The sequence below is a fragment of the Gymnogyps californianus genome, chromosome 1 (genome assembly GCF_018139145.2).
Source record: "Gymnogyps californianus isolate 813 chromosome 1, ASM1813914v2, whole genome shotgun sequence".
Taxonomy (NCBI): domain Eukaryota; kingdom Metazoa; phylum Chordata; class Aves; order Accipitriformes; family Cathartidae; genus Gymnogyps; species Gymnogyps californianus.
Genome location: NC_059471.1, coordinates 207,649,953 through 207,673,203, shown reverse-complemented (window position 1 = coordinate 207,673,203; position 23,251 = coordinate 207,649,953). Strand labels below are relative to the sequence as shown.

General features: G+C 37.0%; 1 protein-coding gene across 1 annotated transcript in view; it reads left to right on the top strand.

Moving 5' to 3' along the window:
* The window catches only part of HGF (hepatocyte growth factor), a 78,364-nt gene that overhangs the window by 24,319 nt on the left and 30,794 nt on the right, over positions 1-23,251 (top strand). Inside the window, exons 2-6 of the mRNA XM_050905743.1 lie at positions 9,060-9,225; positions 13,971-14,083; positions 14,683-14,797; positions 19,509-19,651; positions 21,335-21,455. Of these exons, the coding sequence (XP_050761700.1) occupies positions 9,060-9,225; positions 13,971-14,083; positions 14,683-14,797; positions 19,509-19,651; positions 21,335-21,455 (658 nt within the window). The remainder of the gene's footprint in view (positions 1-9,059; positions 9,226-13,970; positions 14,084-14,682; positions 14,798-19,508; positions 19,652-21,334; positions 21,456-23,251) is intronic.

Below are 23,251 nucleotides of genomic sequence, written 5' to 3'. Positions count from 1 at the left end.
AAACAAGCTAAATGATGAAGACAGAATTTAAAAATAGGAAAAAAAGAAATCTTTTGCTAATGCATGTCCATACTTTTTCTATTACTGTTCTGTCAAAGCTGATTTTAAATGTACCTAATAATAAGTGTTATTTCTTCTGTAAATGGATCTTTTAGGTTTGGAATCCCATGCCCTAAGTTGTGTGCGAAGACAAAGTTCTGTGTTACCGAGGTTGCTGACTATTACATTTGGGTTATATTAATGGGTAAAGAAAAAGGAGAGTGAAGAAAACACTGAGAAATTTTAATGTCAGCAAGCTGTCCACACTATCAGTTTCTGAGTTTCTTTTTAATATATAAAACGTAAGATGGTGATTGGTGAAAGATAAATGTGCAAGATTCCTATAGACTACTTGCCTAGTCATTATCAATATCCTGTAAGTCTCTGTCACTTGCACAAAGAAATAAATCTGTAGCTAGTAACTTTATCAGGGAGTTTTCTTCCTTGTTCAGATATTCTTACTATTTAGTATTCTTAGACAGTATCTCTTTGATAATGTTAATCTAGTGAAACCAAAAATGACTTTTTAATCAAAGCAAAAAGTAGATTGGTATATTGCAAAAGAGTGAATGTTAAAGATTTATTTAAATTAAAGATATATTTTTCTGTGAAAAGACTGTCAGCCAAGTATGTTTATTCAAATTTCTCAGCACTTTCTGTAGTTTGGATGATCTGAAGCAGTTGCTAATGAAGATGTGGGAGTTGCACTTAGCTCCTATAAATAACTATTGCTTAAAAAAAATAATAAAATCCCATAGCCATAATCGATGTATGAATGTTGTGTATTCCTGTGGTCTGCATAGCTAAGTATATTTTAAAAATTTAACGTGATTTATACTTCCCCATCCCAGCTGTAGATAATCATTATACTATATACTGTCAACAAAGCGAAATGATACTCTGCCAGTTGGAAGACTGTATTCCTTCTGTTTAATGGAATCCTTTTGGTGCTCAGTGCCAGGGGCTGCTTGTTTTGCTCTCGCATGTAATACAGCACTTACCCTGCTTAACAGATTTTCTGTTTCTATTAATGCCATTTTCATAAGCAACATAGCAGGAGAATATAGAGATTAAAATGTTGCATAAAACTCTGGAAAATTGTGCATTGAAGTCAAGGAAAGGAAAGCCTCTTATTGGAGGAGCTCATCTGTCATTATTGTAATACTTCAACTGAGGCCAGGGTTGGAAGGGAAATGCGCAGTCTCCCTCGGAAAGCCTAATATCTCCCCTTTGGATCTTTATGCTGAACATTAGTTTGCCACTTAAGCATTTCGAACTTTTCCAAGGAGATTTGAAAGCAGGATAACTGGGCCTCTTGATGTGGAGACGAGAGGGTTGCCCTGAATATTTTGCAATTACTTGTACTGGATGAGTGTTGGAATTTCACTTTCTCCCCATTACAGTTGAGGTGGGGTTGAAGGGTAGAGGCTAGAAGGCAGCATGGAGGTGAGAAAGGATTGATCATACAGGTGAGAAAGGATTGATCTCCACGCTTGCTTGAGAAGCATGAATAGTAGGAGAATTGGCATGATGTGAGCAATGTTTCTACCTTGCAGTGGAGAAGTATGGCAACTACAAAGAACTGGGAAGGGGTGAGGACATCCTCGCTGTTACCCCATCTTTTTTCTGTTGGTTTTTTTGGCAGTGCCCTTAGAGGATAGTAGAGCTGTTCCTGAACATTAGGTTAGTACCTACACGTAAAGCATTGCTGCGGCGAAGCAGAGCTGGGAACATGCTCCAGATTAGTCAGATGTGTTGGCAAAATCTAGCTGCAAGAGTTTTCAATGGCTTGTGGGCCTCCACCCATGTGCTGTCTGATGAGCCCAGCCATGCCTGGCAGTCCTCGGTGCTGGCCCAGCTGGGGACTGGCTGCTCCCTCTGTCTCCCCTCAGCTCCAGCTCTTCCTACGACTCCTGGCCTTGGCCGGCAGCACTATTTTTATGTATACAACATGCAGCAAGGCTCTCATCACTCCTCAGAGGGGCTGTTTTGCTGCCCTCAGCAGTCTGTCACTCTTTGTTTTGCCCAAATCCCTGCTCTGCCTGCTTGTGATTTTCTCTTTACCCCCCACTCCCTGCCCGGACATCCTCAGCGGTGGCTGAGACCCCATCACAAAAGAAGGGCACAACGTGCTGGGTGCCTCGGAGGAGACACCAAATGCTTGTAAAGATTGTGGAATGCAATGCGAAATGGTGGGGATTTAATTCTTGTGCAAAATGCATAAGAAGACAAATCTTACAAGGGAAAATCCTCTCAGTAATTTAGCCAGAGGTTAGATGCAGCAAGTCAGAGTATAAACTGCAGAACATTTGTTTCTGCCAATGGGTCCCAGCATCCTGCTGAGCAGATAACCTTTTCTTGGAAGAAAAAGACCTGTCCTTTTGCATCTACCATCCAATTTTAGAATATACTATCAGTTGTTAGCATTATCCTGAGCTTCTTGAGCTTTCACGCTGACTATAGGAGAGGGTTACAACGGTAGGGCTTAGCATAAATACGAAATTGGGTTCCAAGTAACACGGCAATCTTTGCAGCTGCTAATGAGGGGTATGTGTGCATGGGGATGTGTGTGTGAGTGGTAATATGCAATGCAAAGCCAAAAAGAAATATCTTTTTGCATTTCCTGAATCTGCTCAACAACTAGACTGAAAGCCAATGTAAAAATAAGGAAAAAATTATCTCTATATTATATATCTGTATTTCAAACTGCTTTCTAAAAGTTGTAGATTTTTTTCCACGATGGCTCTTTTGCCAAGAAAATAAATTTCAGAAGTTAAAATAATCACATCATCCTCCGGATACCTTTCTGAGAAACAGTTTAATTGTGACAAGCTAGAGATGCCTCCTTGGACAGCTGGTTTTATTTTGGTGACTTTCCATCTGTACAGCTGACTGCAGTTTTTATGGGTATGGTTGGTAAACTTCTTTCATGCCAAATTATTGTCTTACATAAATAACTGCATTAAACTTAATCTGGCATCTAAGTCTATTCAATCTACAAAGTTCCTTTCTTGGGCACATTTCAGAATTGTTTCAGTTTCTCATTATGTTGGTCTTTCTTTCTTTCTTCCTTTTTTTTTTTTTCCAAATGAGAAGTCATTTGGAAAAGGTGTTCACTTTTTTGCATTCTAGCCAGGAATCTGGACATTTCTGATACTGAAACAGGCATAAGGAGAAGTCAAAGTAAATGAAAGTAAGTTACAAGTAAGTTAAAAGTGCTGAGCATCAATTCTTTTTATCAAAGTGACTCTGTTAGGACTTGCTTTAAGAGAGAAAATTGCCTTGAATGTATTTGTTTAAAAGGTGCTTCCTAACTATTCTCATAGATAACAATACTTTGGTGACCCTATTAATGATTTTAGTATCAACATTCACCTTGAACATCTTTTCTTTTATTACTGTGACCGTACTGTTAACTTAAGCATGTGGTGTCTGAAACCATTTAGTAACATCTACTTTCACCATCTGGTCAAGTTTTGGTTTTGTTTTTTCTTTTTTTTCTTAATGAAGCCAGTATATTTATGCTGTCATACGGGGGCCTGCACCAATATGCAATTTACCCTTGATGTTTTATATCCTTTGAAAAGCATTGTCTTGGAAATACATTATTGAATTTAATTAAAAGTATCCCTTGAACCATGTTTTATAGACAAGTTAAACACCTCACTACATTTACGTACTGTTTTCAACTCAAGTATGCTGAGAACTGTTGTTTTATTTCAAACCCTACTCATTGATTTTTCTTCTTACACAAGCTTTGCCAAATGTAATTTTATGCATATAATTAAACATATTTTTTATTTTCATATTAAATTGTCACTATTTATACTGAGACAAGCATTCAGCTTTGATATCTCTTCTGAAAAGTGTTGTCTGACACTGTGATAATTCGTGGTTTTGCAGATTTTTGCTTTGTACATTTTATTGAGATCTAACATTTGCACTTTTTTTCCATTCAGATACATACTTACGAATACATTCGCTTGGGTGTTACCATGCAATTTTTGTCAAGTACAGTGTTCCCTGATAAAATGTTTGCTATGTTTATTGTGTTGGACTGTGCTTTCCCACATTTATTTCAGATGTGTTTAGGGTTGGTGATTTTTTCTTTTTTTTTTTTTCCTTGAAGGTCTTTCATATGATGGTAGATTTCTGACTTCCTACCCCCACCCCCAAGTTTTAAAACACATGAAATTCAGCTTTCATATTTTATTTTTTTCTAGCTCATTGGGGAAATCCAGTTTACTTTGGCTTGCAGTGATGATTGTTCGCAAAATTAAGTTAATAGCTAATCTCATTTTGACATTCTGACCTGGTTATGAATTATAACACAAACAATTCAATCTCTAATTAGTCCATCTGTTAACGGCTCAAGGTCAAGTGACTTCATTTCATTACAAACATGATGCAAAATATTAAACAGAGATCTAAAATGCCAACTGATACTAAAGAAAGGGACTATGTCTCTTTTATATTTCTGAAATAATTGTGTCACTTCATATGACCATTTTTCTTCACTGGAATATATTTTGAATCTTCAGCTTCTCTGAGCTTCCTACACAGTGTGTGGACAATTTCCCTCTTTTTAATTTTTCTCCCCAGTGCCATCTTATTTTATATTTCATTGCTCTATTTGGAAGGACTGCAGTTGATTCCTGCAGCATCTGCCAGCCAAAGGAATTTAGGTATCTTCATTTTCTTGATTTACTTTTTTTTTCCAGCGGTGCTGTTATGTGACTGTCCATATTTTTTTCAAAACTGAAAGTTATAGAAGGTCTTTTTTCCATTCACTGTGTGAAGACCTGTATCCAATTTACTTACATCAGTAACTATGAAAATAGAAAAAAAAATTTTTCATTACCCCACACAGTTGAAAGTTTAGCAGACCAAAGTAAATAACTACTTAGTAAAATGCTGAAGTTGTGCAAGTGTAAACAAATGGAATAAGGAAATAAAACTCTGTACTAAACCATCAAAATTCCATTAAGAATCTTCATTTAAACATAAACTTTTAATTTAAATGTATTTATCTTCTCATTTGGAAAATTTGGTGTTGAATTTTGATGTGTTTGTTCTGTATAATAAGTGGGATGCACAATTAGAAAGAAACAAAGGGAATGAGGCTTCTCATATTATCACAAGTCTTCACAATGTATATCTTTAAGGAAGCACTGACTATTGCATAGACTAGAGTGAAACTTGGAAATCCTGGAAGCTGACATGCCTAATGCATCATAACTCCTGTTTAATAAAAGCTTTGTAGACTCTATGACAAGTCCATAGAAGTAGAGCTTTTTCTAAGGGAGACAGCCAGTAAGCTCCAGTTGTACTCTGTAAGACTGACTCTGAAGCCTAAATATACATCTATATTAGAAAAAGCTGGACGGGCGGAGGAGGAAGAAAGGGATTACCAATGAGGTAGATAAAGTCAGATAATTTCATTGTAAAATTTTGCTGTAGACATTACTAGTGTTTTGCTCTCATTATAATAGACAAAGGTGATCTTTAGGCCTGTTGACATCCTGCATGCTATTTGGATTACCACAACAATGGTATTATATTGGCTATATTAGTTAGACTGGCATATTGGCAAAGACTGGAAGCCAAGAAAACGTATTGTTGGAAATCTTTTCCCTAAGATGCTCTATAGTTTGGGCAGTCTCAGTTAATACTTCATATCTGAGAAGATTATACAGAAACCTCATATGAAAAAGGTAGTAAGGGAACCCAAAGCTGAGTTCTTACATCTCCCAGGTAAATGTCTTTCACTGTGAAGAACCCTTTTTCTTCAGTAAATATTTAAAGCATTTCATAAAAATGGAAGAGCTCCAGCAGGAAGAGTGTGGAAATCCCAAATGAGATTATGGAGTACTCGTTTAATGCTGCACCCTACTAGAGCAAATGTGGTAGTTCCCATTTCCTTGGGCACTGGCTGACCTCTTCTTTTTTCTGTTCAACCACGGTTGCTGTCATGTTAAGAAATAGAAAGAGGCACCACCCTCACCTTTTTGAGGAATTTTTTAAGTTGACTGAAGAAATATTTTTAGTTAGTGGTTATTTCTGTTGAAGGAAAAAATGTTAATTCATATTTGACTGGATTCTTTTGTGTTCGAATCAGCTGCTATTTTAAAATTTAAGTGGAATGTCAGACTTCCTTAGTAATATGATATTCAATTACAAGAAACATCAGAGGACATGGCCCACAAAATAATCAAAAGTCCTGATTAATCAAAGTTTAGGAAACTGAAATGAATGGCAATCACAAATTAGGAACATCAGTTATAGCTGTTGCATGATAACCTTTAATGTAGCACATTTCTAGGGCACTATTTGATTTAAGATTTTAATAATAAAAGCACCTAATGTGAAGTAAAAAGGCTCAATTATTTTTATTTATTTTATTTTTAGAGTTGTAAAAGTAATGCTTTGTGTTATTCTGATGGTTCTAGCAGTCACACCACAGATGCATTTGGCCCTTTGCCTTTTGGATTATAGGCAAGTCATAGAACGTTGTTGTTTGAAAGCTAAAGTAAATCAGGCTGTTATGAATTGCTAAATGCAAGATCAAACCCATAATCCTCTTTGGACAACTGCTAGGAAAAGAAGAAAAAAAAAAAAGCAGAACTGTGAACCATGTTTTTCAGGCAGAACAGAATTTCTTGATTTTTTTAATCATATCTTTGTATGCTAGCTGGTGAGTTTAAGAAGCTGTTATTATCAGGAATTAAGATAATGACACTTATCAGTAGATGGGAAATGTTAGCATCAGGAACTGAAAGAAAATACTTTGATATTTCTGTACAGATTCTTACTTCCATTTGGCATAAAAGTCTTGGCCGAGACAGCATAGAACTAACAAATATGTCTTGTAAGATGATAGATTGAGAAATTTACTATAAGAGCTTTATAGACTTGTTTTTCTGTGTTTGTCTTAAAGAGCAGATGCAATCCTTTTTGCAGCACTTTGGCTCTATCACAGGTACAGCAAATAATAAAGCAGCTTCAGTGTAGACACAACAGTTTCCAGTAACAAGGTGCTGATACTTATACGCAAGAGTGTCCTCATAGCATTTCCCTAAACATAATGGTTCATTTTGGGTGCATGTGCACTGCACAAATACAAGGCTGAAAATGTTTAAGAGAGCTGATATGAGTCCCTAACACAACACCAAAACTATTAGCATTTGATCTTTTCATCAAAAGCTTCTTCGTATAATAATAACATGGATTTGGAGGTAAATAAATCCTTTTTTCTGAAAATGTTTGTAGTTGGAATTAAAATTGGGAGCTATTAGATGCAGGGGAATAGCATAGTTCACCTTCAGCAGTTCAAAAAGAAGGAGAGTAGGATGGGGTGAAGATTATTTTATAGGGACATTGCAGCAGAGATATTCTACTCCTTTGATTTTCTTTTTTTTTAAAGGCTGAAGCTCGATGAAATCTAATTTAAATGTCTTTGGTGTATTTTTGGGTGTCTTAGGGATAACTCACCACTGAGAGGTGTGATTTAGCTGAATCCAGTGAAAATGTGAGCTCACTTAATGATCAGGATGGAAGTTCTGCAAAGGGAATACCCTTAAGCTCTCTTTAGCTTTAGAATATGTCGAGTTGTCAGTAACTCCTTCAGAGCCTCAGCTATTGCAATTTAGAGAGTTATTCTGAGCTTCTGCACAGAGTGCACCAAGCAAAAATTTACTGACCTAAGTGCACTTTGCACTTGCATGAGGAGTTATCTCTTCAGGATAACAGAGCACTAGGCTCAGGTTTCACATATTTGAAAGACTCTGGCAAAATTTAATAAATTGATCCTGAGCATTCATGGTCTATCGTTGTTGTAGATTCTGTAGAGAAAAATGAAAAGACAACTGTGAAAACAGTTATATGGAAAGAAGTTATGAGAAATACTATTACCTACTTTGTAAATTAAGGAGGGATTCATTCACCTAACCTTACCTGAATTAGCCATCTAATCCAAAAAGATCATCTGGGATCATTGAGTGAAATAGGAGAAATAGATCCAAAGGGCAATTTGTCCTCCCTGTGTTACTCGTCTGTCAGAGCAGGGAGAAGCACTCTCCAGAGACACTCATTTGCCTTCACTGACAATGGAGCAGCCTACACTGGAGACTGGTTTCTATGGAAAAAAAATAAAAATATACATACATATTGGGAAAATTGTGTGTTTTTCTTGCAAAAATCAAAGACTTTTCCTCTTGCACTTTAGCCAAACATCTCTAGCCAATCTTCCCTGCTCCATTTTATATTCTTTCCTCTGGGCCTTTCAACAGAGACAGGGAAACCAGATCAGTGTGTTCCTTTTTGCAGAAATCTTTGCAGCAGTGCAGACTATTTCCATGCTATGGCCTCTGCCTCCCCTCGTCTTCTTTTCTGTAGGCTAACAACTCTAATTCAATCACACCTACACTGGACACAACACTCACACTGAGTCTTCACTGGAGCAGAGGGAGGACAAATGATTATTTTGTGTCACTTCCAGGCTCCACTTCTTTTCACAGTTTGTGACAAAAAGTTTGCAGTTTTAAGGACAGTTTATCACATTCAGACCATGATTCTCTATAACATTTATATTCTTTTCCTTCTGATTGTAAATACGCTCTGTCCATCCAAAAAAGACCTTTGAGTTTTTCATGGAAGTATTTATAAGATCTCAGATTATTATTATTATCAGGCACATTTTGGGGGTTCTGAAAAAAATTTACAGCAGGTGAAAAACTTTCCTCTTACCCTTTTCTAGCATTATGCAAGTCTTTATTTGAAATTTATTTTGCTATAATTCCTACTATTCTCCTTTTTAAGAATGGAGATCACCATCTAAAATAATCAATTCTTCTCAAGTATCCACTTGTACCTTATTTTTGTGAATTTCTCTATGCTTTATGTACCTATGTTCCTGTAATTCCTAATAAATGTTATTCATATCTAATGCCATATTTAATCTCAGCACTTTTCTTTACAGTGTTTTTTTTCTTTTTTTCTCTTTTTCTTTGCTTCTTTCTTAGAGGGCAAAGGAAAAAGGAGAAATCCTCTTCATGACTTCAAAAAAACAGGAGAGTTGATGCTCATTAAAGTAAACAAAACACTGGAAGTAAAAACCAAGCTGTTAAATACCACTGAGCAATGTGCCAAGAGATGCAGCAGGAACAAAGGCCTTTCATTCACTTGCAAGTAAGTTATGCGTCTCTATTATTTTCATTGTTTTTTTCCTAATGGAACCTATGTAACACCCTTTGACCAAAGGTCTCTGCAATTGTCGTCAAGCGTAGCTTGTACTGAGGACAACTTAAAGACTGTGCTTTTTGATTTCCATAATCTTGTTCTACCTGTCCAGAGAGTGTCAGTCTTTTCTGAAGCTTTATCTGAGTTGTTCTATCTTCTTACCTTGTCCAATCTGTAATCTTTTCCATAACATAACTGAAAAAATGTACTCATGTTAAGATGTGGATGACTTGTGCTGCACCGTAGTGTTCGGTGAACACTTCTGAGATTTTTATGTCTCTTATAAAATGGTTATTGTCACACATCACAGCTGCAGTATTTCAGCACCACTTCAGACCATGTTCTGTCTTCATTCTTTGCACATTACTCCTGCTGAAATCGATGGGAACCTCACACATGGAGCACAGATACATGCACTGCTGAAGTTCACTGGCAAGTACTACGAATCTGATACAATGGAATCAAACCTTCTGGGCTGCACAATCATTACAAATATATGATAGCTATTCTTCAGCATCTGCTGTCTCTTAGAAACACATCATACAGCTGATTGCTTGTCTGCCTTGTACATATTCTCTACTATTTTTTGGAACAAATCACTACTATTTTTCCCATGTATTAGACTTAAATTATCCCCCTGGCCTCTCTTAGTCTAGACCATTAGCAATAAATGAAAGGACATCAATGCAGGAGAATCTTGGAGAGAATGGACGACTTCTGTACTGGTGAGTACTAGGCTAAATGTGAGGCTGATCTTGAAACATAAAAAAGTTTTGACGATCGCTACAAATGGAAGCTAGGCCAAATGTGATAACAAAAGCTCTTCCTTGGCAGAAAAGGTCCTCGACTGTGATTTAATCCTTCTTTAAGCCTTTAATTCCAGAGTTGCAAGATCTAGTTTGTATTGTTTTGTGCTTTGACTATTTATATATGTAAATGATGAGCAGAGTTTACTTATTTCTGTTAGAAAATATTTTCCAGGCACTAATATTTTTCACATGGTACAAGCCACTCCTTTTCCTATTGGCAGAGCTTCCACTGATATCATTGCCAAGTGGACCAGGTTGTATTCAATACAGCAAGAAATCCTTGAGTTCTGATGGTCAACAGTGAGGAGTGTTATAAAATTAGGTTTCACAGTGTAAAAAAATTCTGAATGACGCCAAGCAAACAACAATTCTGTATTCCAACATCTGCTTGGGAAAATTGTCTCAAGCTAGTTGTAGCTGCTCTGGATGGTATGTTTTGTGTTCTGAAAATAAAAAGTAAGTTAATATATTTGTTAATTCCATTTTACATGAATAATAATCTAGAATCTCTCTGAAATTAAAAAAAATCGTCGTTTGTGAAGAATTTTTTTCTATTGGGACAGTGTCTGATGGATTCATTAAGGGGCAAATTTTCCCTGCTGTAATCAGTCAATAAAGCAACGTAGAGGAGCCATGAGGGACTTTGAGAACACATCTTGGAAGAGTCCTACTCACAGGTAGCAGAATTGCAATCAGTCACATAATTATTTTGCACTGAATATGAAAAAGAATTACAAATCTGACTACTCGTGCTCTGAATTTCCAGTTTTCCCCGACACATTTTTAGCAAGGAAGACTAGCAGCAGAGGTGTAGGTGATTAGGTCTTGCCTGTGCTACCACTATGCAGCAGAGCAAGAGGGATTTTCTGTATCTGGGAACATTCTTGTGGTTTCCCATTTGGCCCCAGATGAGTCCTGTTGTAGTGTGCATAGCTCTTTGATGCTGCTGTAAACACAGATTTGACATGTGTTCCCTTTTAAAGGAACCAGTGATTACTAATGTTTCTCTTTTATTCCTGGGATCGCCAGTCTTTAACTTCATACCAGCATAGGATTACTACAAGGTGAAATTTGTTGCCAACTTAAATTAAAACCAATTAGTTCACTGGTTGCTGTGGGAGCATTCTAAAATAAGAAGTAACACAAAATGGCATTCTAAATACTTGAAAATAAGACTTGGATTTTCCTTTGTTTATTGATGTTTTCGTGGCTTGATTCTGAAACTCTATATCCATGCAGTAGTTCTCCATCACTTGAGTCACAGCACTGATGTTTCATTTTCTGGATGCAAACTCAATTTGTTTAAGTATTAAGACCAAATAAAATAGAAATACTTTGTAACATAATTGTGACAATAGCACTGGGAGCAGAAACACCTGGATCTGTGCCCTGTGAGGTACACAAGCAGGAAGAGGGTTGGGTTTCTTTTCTGCCAGAAAGTGGTAAAGTAGCAGATTCCAGGCACTACAGACTTACAGAGGATCAGCCACTCCTTATTTTCTGGGGGGAAAAAAAAAATATTAAGACAACTTTTGATTTATATATGATAAGTTTCTCTATCACTTGCAAGTGAATTTTGAGTATTATATTTGATAATCATTAATCCTTGCTGTTTTTAATTCTGACACCTTTTTGTTGGAGCTAATATAGGTCACTTACCAGAATGGACCTTTCCTCTTTTCCCTGGCTATCGTGCTTGCACAGATCCTGATCATTTCCAACTGAGTTACAAGATCCTTATCTAGACTTGTTTCTTCTTCATAACACTATTCCTAAAATCCTCCATCGAAGTACCCCTCAGATTCACTGACCTTGTCTTTTTGACTTCATAACTCTCTGTGCATCATTTTCTGCCTTCCCTGTCAGCTTTATTAACCTGCTACTAAGCTGTTCTTATTCCTTTATTTCACCACCATTTGCAGTCCATTACTCCCACTGTTTTCCTTCAGTCATCCTTGCAGCTTTTCCCACTACATTTCTTATGGATGAGAAAAAGATAATATAGTTACTGTTTTATTGGCTATGCAGATGACTTTTGCAGACATGTAGCTTCCTTACCTACAAAGCTGTGCCTGTCTTATCCTTTATCTGCTTAATTTCTGCAGTGTCTTTGTATTTACACAGAAAGACATTCCAGTATAGACCACAGGATTTCAGTATCTGATCAGAAAATCTACCGACTATCTCAGTACAAATAGGAACAACAAAAATTGTTGTGATCGGCAGTATCAGTAGAAGAAAGTCCAAGAATTTGCTTAAATATGTTGACTTTGGAAGTATAAAAATCCTCCAGATTTGGGTCCAAGAAAAGATTGTTAGAAACTTTTATGTGCAGAAGTGGCTGAAGCCAAACTGGAAAGAAACCAAAAGGCAACTGAAAGGCAAAAACTGAAAGAAATGTTTGTAAACAGTGCATTCTGCATTCCCACTTTAGGAGGGAGGGGGGGAAAGGAGAATGTAATTGGAAAGGCAGGAAAGGTCAAGGATATTTTTGTGAAGATGGAGTTGGAGGCACTTGGATACGCTCATATTTGAGAACCAGCCAGGAGAGAACAGAAGGCTGAACAAGGGCAGAAGGATGAAGGTTAGCAGGTTGGAAACATTTGGAGTCAACAGAGTAGAGAGAGCATTTGGATAAAAAATCTGTTTGGTGATGGAAACGATAATGAAGAGGATGTTTGAAAGAGAAGAGTGGGGAGGTTGGATAGGATCTTGTAATATTTTTAACTGAAGCCAGCAAGATCTCACACAGAAAATCTTGTATGGTGAATTAAATGAAGATCAAAGAGCTTTGAGTTGAGGGATGTAGTGCTCAGGAATATGGCACAGCCAAAGTAGGGATGAAGTGTAGGAAATCTGTGTGGCTTTTGGATATTATCAAGTAGTGTTAAAATGCCTTCTCGCGTCAGAATAAAATATCTCAGAAGGTTTGGGATGACTGACAGAAATGTAGACTTTGTGGTGGGCTAGAGACAATAGTATCATGTCAGTGATTTGTTATTTGGTTCTAATGAGAAATTAAGGAAAAAAATAATTTTCAGGGTTTTTTTTGTTGTTGGGGTTTTTTTTTCTTTTTTTCTTATGGAAATAACTGTTGCCCCCACCCAGGCAGTCAACTGTGTTTTTAATATCCTTTAAAATATTTTACCTACACTTAAGGAATTTCCTTTCAAAATGATGTTAGGAGAAAAAGGTCTGCATGTTTCATTTAAAATATTGAAAGAAAGTGTTTTTACTCTTCTGATTTCTGTTTGTCTTTCTTGCCCCCCCCCAATCCACTCAATTCAGCACATGTTGTACTCTATCCTTGAAAGCAGTTAAAAATAAGAGAAAAAAAGAAAACAAAAGCAAAGCAAGGACAAGCTGTAGGTATGCTATCACAGTTTAGACTATTGACAAAAATAAAAATAATCTTGGTTTTAAACAGCTCTGTTGTTCTAGGCAAGAAACAGACTCCTTGTGCTAGAATTTTCCTCAAGCCATCAGTATGAGATACTTAACTGTTTCAGAGACATGTTGTAAGCACAACAAATAAGATGTTTTAGAGTCTTCCTTTTTTTCCCCCAGAAAGCAGCACAACTGGGGACATAAATGCTACCTCAGTCACATTTATCTCACTTTTAAAATAAAGATCTTTAATGACAAGGGAACTCTTAGATTAGTGTGAACAACCAAGCTGGTATTTAATGTAATGGCCACATCAATTTAATTTCTTTGTTTCTTTGTTCTTGTCAGCACAGTTGTGGGTTTAAATAGTAATTTGGACTGTTTCTCTGACTGGCCCAGTAAAAATAAATCCGATGTCATTGCATGCTCCTTGGCAGGCCATGTGGCATTATTATAAACCGCACAGATATTTTTTTCTCATCCAGATTTTCTTTGCAGGGCCTTTGCTTATGACAGAGTTACAAAACGGTGCCATTGGTTATCCTTCAACAGCTTGACAAATGGTGTGAGAAAGAAGCAAGACCATGCGTTTGATCTGTATGAAAAGAAGGGTAACTGATTTATTTACTGATTGTGTTTTTCCAGCTATGGGGGGGGAAAAAAGCTGAGGTCAGTCAGTGACTTTTTGGCTGTAGGAGCATCCTGGGCATGGGATGGTTTTGTGCATTCTGAAAGCTGCATCCTAGAGTTTTACTTACAGATATCCTGGTTTTGCTGTCATGCAAGTTTGTCTACATACTTGCTCTTGCTCAGTTTTCCAATCTACATATTTGCCTACCATCATATGTACTAGTCTGAATTGCTACTTCAGTTTACCACTTAAAAGCTCAGTTGTATGAGTTACTGTTATTGATTTAATATTGCTTTTATTTACCTCATTAATGAGTGGGGGACTTACGTCCTCAGACATAGACTTTTGGTCAATCAGACACTTTGGAAACATTTTCCAAAGTAGCTTTCTGGGAAGTTAGTGATCAATATTTTGAAAAAAAAGAGATAAGAACGTATGTGGACAATTTAAAAGTATTTTGAATAATTAAGTATTTAAAGGCTATCAAAAATATATTATTTTTATGTGAAAACTGATGATGAGCTCTGATTTTAAATACATTAACCAAACCCCTAATTTTCTTCTCTTTTCTTTCAATAGAGTATGTCAGGAATTGTATCATCGGAAAAGGAGCAGACTACAAAGGAACGATATCTGTTACCAAAAGTGGTATCCAGTGTCAAGCCTGGAATTCAATGATCCCCCATGAGCACAGGTAAGAGTTCAGGAGCAGAGACAATGGGAATAATGCCCAGACAGCCTCCATAAAGCATGGTTTGACTTATTAGCAGACAAAGAATTTATGAGAAAACTGACCTTAGACAACAAAATCTCTTAGGTGTATTCTTGCCTTTCCCCAAGAGATGCCATTCTGCAGATCCCAGCAAATCCTTACCTTCTTGGGCTTTCTCCAAAGAGGTCTCTCCTAATGCCAGCCTGTGTGTCTGGATCCCTTCCTTTCTTGTGTCATTTTTTTTAGCTGTTTATATCCTTTTGATCTCTTAGCTACTGGCAGAAACAAAACATCTGCATAACTTCAGCCCGGGGTCTGGAAGTTTATCACTGTTTTCTAATCGACTCCCAGGAAATGGGTAATTTTAAAAAATATGTTATTAGGAAGTGAGGGATATTAGGGATATTAGCCCACCTATTTGATCAGTATATAATTATTGTTACTATATTTTGCATAGTTACTACTAATTCTTTATTATTTGTAGAATATGTTAAACTCTATAAAGCACTTAGACCAGGCAACAAATACATGGAAAGGACTGAACAGATTATTGAAATCCTTTCCTTCACATCATACGAGCAATAACTAAAGACTGATGCAGCAGGTATGGGACTCGAGTTTTGAGTTTAAAATCTGATGTAGTGAGGAACTGAGGCTGTATCTACACCCTGAGAGTAGACTTAGTTCAACTATATTGGCTAAAGAAAAAGAGAAGAAAGCCCAAAACTGAAGCCAGTAAGAGTAATGGTAAAAACAGATTCAACCACAACAAATGTTGCTGGAAACTAGCAAAAGGACTATGAAGTACTGGTCTACTCTTTGACCATTTCTCTTTGAACCTTTTTGTATTGGCTTTAGCCATTTAGATAATAACCCCTTAAGAGCCAAAACCAAAGTGTTCTTTGACCCATAAGCTTCCTATCCACATTGCTGCTTTTTGCTCCAGACTCCCAGCATCAGCACTTTGTTTAGGAGGAGCCAAGCTGGAGATTGCTAGTGAGGAACTGGGCTGTGCACTGCTCAGTCCTGTCCTGACCAAATCTATCCAGTGTGCAAGATGATATCTTGGAACAACATTAAAAGGCAAAGGATACTTGGGTTCTCTCCTCTTATGATGTATTACAAAGCTGAGCCTCAGGCTTGGACTTGACTGGACTTGGCTGCTTATAATATAGATGGTAGTGTGTCTGATTTTCAGTATGGGACCAGAACTGTTCTTAATTGTGAACAAATTGAAATACCATCAGCTCTCACAGCAATGACCTCTTGAGACTCAACACCTTGAAGTATACAATCTGCATCTTTTAGAAGTGAAAGAATTCTTAATAATTACACCCTAAGCAAGAATGAGCATTTATTCTATATAATATACATGTGACTTTATATAATTAAAGAAAGAAACGTGTCTGGTTAGTATATATTATCACTAAATTGCATTTTAATATACAACATACACAGTTTTATCTAATACATTTGGACAGCCGCTCTTCTGTGATGAATTTTATGAGAATGACTTTTCTCCTGCCTTGTGCAATAAGTATAATTTTTAAAAGGTCACTGGATAAATGAGGTGGCTGCATGTTAATTTTGTTTTTCAACATCAGAAAATATGATTTCATCATCAGAGACATGAGGGAGATGGGAAGAAACAGACAGTAGTGGTGTGTTTGGAACTTATTAGTATGAAAGGCTTAGATTTTTGGTCCGTTTTTCTCAACATCTGATTATCACAAAGTGCCATTGGAAAATCCCTTTTTCATATTCAAGGGAGAAATATACTTTACTGATTTTTCACTACCTTTCTAGAAAGACTTGAAATAACTTCAGACTTTAAACTTGTGCTTGGATTTAACAAATTATATTTTTATTTATTTGTATTCCAGTAGAACCTGGATACTCCTAGCTGAAATCAGGGTTCCTTTATTTTTGTCCATCCCAGTACAGCTTACAAGACTCTTTTTTTTTGCTCTTAAGAGTTTTTTATCTAAGTCGGTAAAGCCAATGCAAAAAGAGTTCGAAGAGAAATGGTCAAAGAGTAGACCAGTGCTTCACAGGCTTTTTGCTGGTTTCCATGACTTTTGCTGTGGTTGATCTGGTTTTACCATTACTCTTACTGGCTTCAGTTTTTGGCTTTTTTCTTTTTGTCCTTACCTAATACAGTTGAACTAAATCAGCACACAGTTTTAGGAGTGGCTCTGTCTTCCATTTCTGGGTGGGTCTTTACTGCATCTCATCTTTTCCTCCCTCAAGAATGTTGCTTCAGTACCTGTGGAAGCCATTTGTATATCTGACCTATCTTGAGTTTCTAATGCTCTTCATTTAGACTTTTTTTCTTTTGTTCTGACAGCATATCTGACATAATTTGAAATACCTTTTCCCTATATTTTCTAATGTCCATAATTTCTGAGCAGAAAGATTTTCCAGTAGGAAAATTAAATAAAATATTCTAGTACTACATTAACACATATGCAGGTTGCAATGTCCCATCAGACAAGTTTGCACAGGGCTGTCTTTAGCTAAAAAAAATTGAAAGATTTATATTACAAGACTACAGAGAAAAAACAGAAGCAACAATTTTATAGGCAGCAGTAATGACATAAAAATTATTCTCTTCAAGCACCAAAAATAAGAAAAGCACTTTTAAGTAATGCTTCCACTTTGCATTGACTAGAACCACAATGCGATTAACTGAGATATTTTCACTTCAGTTGGTTCAAAGATTTCATTAATGGGAATAAAACATAATTAAAATGTCACATGTCAGAATTTCCTTTTTGTTTCTCTCTCCTTCTCTCTCTCTCTCTTTATTTAATTTTTAATTTATTCATTTGTAACACAGAATTTGCCAAGGACAGCAGGAACCATACAGTTCTCTTCTGCTTTTGTATATAAATTAACTCAATGTCTGTGTATAAAGACTGTCCCAAGTGCTTAGTTTAGTTTCCTAAACTGCAAGTGTCTACAGTCTTGTAAAAGAAGTTAGGTGAAATAGATATGTTTAAATTCCTTTGGTGATTAAAAAAACCCACACCAAAACAAAACAAAACAAAAAAACAACAGAAAAAAGCCCCAAACAAACACCCAAAATAAAGTATCAGGCATTTTCAGAATAAAAGGTGCACTTTACTTGTAATATATCCTCCAAAATCTAAATATACTGAGGAAAAAAACTGGAACAAATCTTAGAAAGCTCAAAAATTAAATCAATTTATTAAGTTGAATTACAAGGTTTATGTCATCCCCTATGTATTTTGCCCAACTTTTCAATGGACAACAACAATAAAAATCTTCATGGAATTGAGCATAACTCTGCATTTAATGTGTTTTTTAACTACAGAGATTTAACTGCTGCTTAAGCATCACTGCAATGAAACTGGCAGTGAAGTGCCACTGGGTTTGTCTGCAATGTGCAGCCTGAGTGTGATCATGAGCTCTTGCAGTGGCATTGAACAGCACCAGCTCTGGGGTTGGGTTCCTAACTACGGGGCTAGCTATTCCCTAGTTTGTGGGGAAAAATAACTAGTATTACTTGTATGTATAAATATATATGTATATACTGCTACATATATCTCTATATGTCAGTGTGTATGCGGGGGTTTCTCTAGAGGTAAGCACATAATTTTACAGACAGCTAAGAACCCAAAGCCTTGACCCTGGAAAGTTTATATTTGATGGACTGAGCATAAGCCACAAAGTCTCATACTGAAAATGTGTGTTAGGCAAAAAATATAATATTAGCTCACATTTCTATAAAATCACTAAAGAAAAACAAACTGCTTAGCATTGGGCTGAGAACCCCTAATCTAAAGGAAAAATCTTAAGGAGTATTGTTATTTAATAACCCCTTACAGAAAAAGCAGAAAATATAATGAGAGCACAGTTTAAGTCAGCTAGTTTGGTGTTAAATGACCTAATTTGTACGACAGCAATGATAAGTGGGTCTATAAGTAGCAGACCCTAAGGTAACAACAGTGGGGTTTGTGGCAGAACATGAAGCAAGACAGCTAAAGCGGGATCTGGGGAAATTTCTGATGCTGAAATGCAAAGCAGTCCGTGGTTTCGGGCAGTGAAAGCCTCTCGGCGTGGTGTGTCACACCGCTCGGTCACGCTCACACGCTCCTGATGCTCAGTTCTAGCTGCTGCCTGACCGGGGATGGGAAGAGGTTTCCCTGCTTGTGGCCTTTATGTAGTAGGTGCACACTAAGCCTAGCTGGGCCTGCTATATGTGCACAACATGCATAGGAAAGGTGGGTCTGACATGGCTATGGACCCAATGAATTTTTCCCCTATGCACCCAATAGATTTTTCCCCCTTGTCCAAGGGCCTTCCACGTTGCGTGAGGAGTTACGAGCTCGTGAAGGAGAGCACAGTGAGGGCTGGCAGGGAGTGTGCTGCTGCCTCTGGCTTTGCAGCAGATAGTTGGCTCCAGACGCCTGAGGGACGGGAGTAAAACTCGCTAGAGCAAGCTACGGATTAGACAAATTGTCCCAGATTTAGGCCATTGATTGGGTAATCCTTACTGAAGATGTGTATTTCTGTATGGACAGATATTTGGGTGTGTGCATTTGTTTAGGCAGGGTGGAGGGAGAAGGAAGCAGAAATGTGATTGTTTCGAACTGTTTGTAAAAAATAATATGATTAACACCAAAGTTTGCATGCTCTTATACTGTAATGATTGTCATTTTAAAACTAGCTTTTTGCCTTCGAGCTATCGGGGTAAAGACCTGCGGGAAAACTACTGTCGAAACCCCCGAGGGGAAGAGGGAGGGCCGTGGTGTTTCACCACCAGTCCAGAGACACGCCATGAAGTCTGCAACATCCCCCTCTGTTCACAAGGTAACCCGGCACGGCTCACACGGAAAGTTGCCTTTTCTCTGTTGGCAGCAGGTACGCAGAACTTCCAATAGTTTCGGTGACACTTGCTCATGGACTTTGGAGAAAGAATAGGTGATTTCTCAGCAGGAATAACTTATGTAGCAAGAAAAGCAGTTATTAGAAAAAGAGGAGATGTTGTCATCTTCCAGTACTCTGGAAGACTTGAACAAGCTTTCAGGCTCCGCAGCTTTTTTTCAGGTCATGGAGGAGCTGGAACAATGAAGTTGTGCTGGTCGCACAAACGTGATCCTTTTTTCACTTGTCTAGTCCATAGTCAATCCATTAACAATTTCAGTATTACTATGTGATAAAATCATCTAGTGCCATTCCATGGTAAAATCAACCTTTCTTCTTCTTTTTGATGAAAATACAGATACTGAATTTCAGGACAAAAGCTCAATCTAAGCATGCGTATTGTTTTTGAAATGAATACTGTAAATAAGTAAAACTTTTTATAAATCCAATCCCATTTGACTTTCAAGACATAGAATTTGAAAGACACTTCATGTGCACCATTGCATTTGTTGACTTTTAAGTTCTGTTAACCTCCAAACTAAGCTCTTCTATCTTGCTAATCAGCCAATTCAGTTCCAGTCAATCAACCCATTTAAATTCTCAAGATAGGATGCCTTTAATTTTCCTGCTAATGTGTCATGTGCAATAGCTATGCAGTGGTGGGGGAAGGAAAGGGAGAGGGAAGGAGGGAGGGAGTGATTTGCAAGGAGCTTGAAAATCTATTAAAAGCTAACATTTAAATATCAATTTAAGTGAGCTTCAAATGGGATAAGACCTGGAGCTCACTGCAGGATGAAGGCTTTGGTAGCGGATGTTTTGACTGAAGAGTGAGATCTGTAATTGCATAAATTAGTATTTACTAAGTGATCCTTCGTTACAATTACTCTAATTAAGGGGCACTTGAGAAATGTGTCTATAGTTAATTACGGTGAATTTACTTTATATTTTAAGACTTCTCATTCTAAATTATGAAGCATATTTTGTTCAACAGTGATTTCAAATCCCTTTGGTAGCTTTTGTCCACTCTCCCTCCACCCCCCACTTTCCCAAACCAGGGCTGAAAACGTATCATAGTTTAAGCTGCCAAAAAGAATTAATATCGAAAAGAAACAGTATCAAATGTAACTGAAAGTGCTGGGAATTTAAAGAGACAGACTGTACTGCATGGAATTGTGATTCAACCATTATTCTGGACTTAAACTTGTGTTGTTATTATACTATGACTTAGAGTGATTTAGAATAATGAATGTTACTTAATTAGAAAATATCACCTCTAAAAAATACTCCTTCCTTAGATGTGTGTCTCTCTGTTACCAACTATCAGTAAGGTTAAAAATCTGCTAGGAGCATGAATGCCTCTAGCAGCTTATACCTACCTGTCTTGAAATGATAAGTGTCCTATAAAGTGATACCAAATTCAAGCGTCTGGATTAGATCCAAGAAAGAGATGCAATTCTATTCCAAAGGGCATTTCCCATACCAACCTAACTAAAAGATATCACTTTTTTATACCTCTCTAGGTTGGTTTCAATTTATAACAGCAGGGATAAGATTTAATTTTTTTTTTTTTTTTTTTTGTGCTACAAGTCATCAGCATAATAAATGACTAACACATATTTTTTTTCCTAGTTGAATGCATGACCTGCAATGGAGAGAGTTACAGAGGGCCGATGGATCACACCGAGTCGGGCAAGGAGTGTCAGCGCTGGGATCTTCAGAGACCACACAAGCACAAATTTCATCCAGAGAGGTAACCTCTCCTCCCCCCCAAGCAAATCCATGCGGTTATAATCTGAAAATTACACACGTTCTGGAACCAGTTGGGCAAAATCAACATTAGCTGAACTGAAATTTATGGAGTTTACCAGTTTTGGTTGCTTGGGTTGCTGGCCCATGGTGTGTGCAGGCTGGCTACAGTCACAATGGAGATACAGGATGGGGACTAGAAGCTATTTTGTGCAGTGTGAAAATTTCCTCCCTAGCTTCATTGACAGTAAAAAATTAACCTCTGAATGCTTCTGTACGTGTTGTGATGCAGCTTCAGTCAGCTTAAAATACCTTAAAGTAATCTTAAAGTAAATAATGATTAAAAGTCATAAATTTTTGTGAGAGTTCTTAACACAATTAGTGAATATAAACTTGCAACATTGTCAAGTCAAAGTATGCTCCTTTTTTGAAATATTGAACAGCTTTAAAGCTCTAGATGGTCTTCTGTTGTAATCAGGTTTAAGTATCCAATTTGTTTGACAAAAGTGTTTGCCCACTACATGGTTTTTTTCAGCCTGGAAAAGGAGTTAATAATTCAGTTTAGCATTTTATGCACATGGATTTATATTTTAGACTTTTTTCTTTTTTTAATTTAGGCATAGATACATAATGCCAAAAGATGAGTCAGAAATAGCAAGACAAATTGCATCCCCGTTAGGGTTTGTCCTAGAGGTTAAAATTCACCCGACCGCAAAGGGTCATCTATAATACACGCTTTTGGAAGGATTTGGGGGGGGTGGGGGGGGGTGTTAGGCCACACAGGAGGGCCTTTGTGTTTCTCATAAACTGGACTAAAGTTTCATTTTAGTTTTACTCTGGATTTTGGATTAACTTCATTTATAAAGTGGATTGAAAAACTTAAACTGCCAGAGGAAGACTGCAAGAATCAACAAACTCAGAATGATTGAGACCTTCCACTGAAAGTATCTTTATATATGTTGAAGTGTTCCACTAAATAAAGCATCATTTTTATGCACAGAAATACAGGTACTGGTAGATTTTAGAAAGCCTGATTATTCATCAAAACATTAAGGATCTGCAGTTTGGGAGTTTATGTGATATAACCTCTTTTTCCTCTTGGCTCAGATGATCTGCTTCATGAATAATAGCAGGCTATCCAATAGTTCTGCTACAATAAATATTTTGTATTAGCAGACTGGGACTGAAGATAATCTGAGTTTTGCCATGCACTTGCTGTGCGTTCTAGAATAAGTCACAGAAATAATTTTGTTCCTTGGGAGTGAAACTTTTATAGAACTTCTGGGTACAAACAATAATTTTACTGTGAGGAGGAAATTTTTTTTTTCCGTTAATTTTGGATTGTTTGCAAAATGACTTTTCAGACTAACTGCAGTCCCACGAACGATCGCCTTCCTCCTTGAAAGATTTCCTTCAGAAAATGTCTTCTTGAGAGTTTTCAGGCTGTAATAAAAATGCTTTCTTATCAAAAAGTGACCCATCCAGATTGTACTGATTTGTATGTGCTTTCAGAAGAGTAACTGGGGTCCGGCACATTTCTAATACACTGTTAGTTAATTAACTTCATGGAATGGTTACTAAAGATAGTGACAATTATACTTGATCATACTAGCTTTTAAAAATGTTGTGGGCTTTGGTTTGTTCGGGCTTTTTTAATAGTCATTTAAGTTGAAAATAAGAGAGGAGATCTGGAACAATGATCCATTAAAACACAACAATCTCTAGAGAGATACAGATACTATATCATCTAGGGGTAATGTGAATAATCTGGAAACCAGGAAGGACTAGCTGGACAGATTT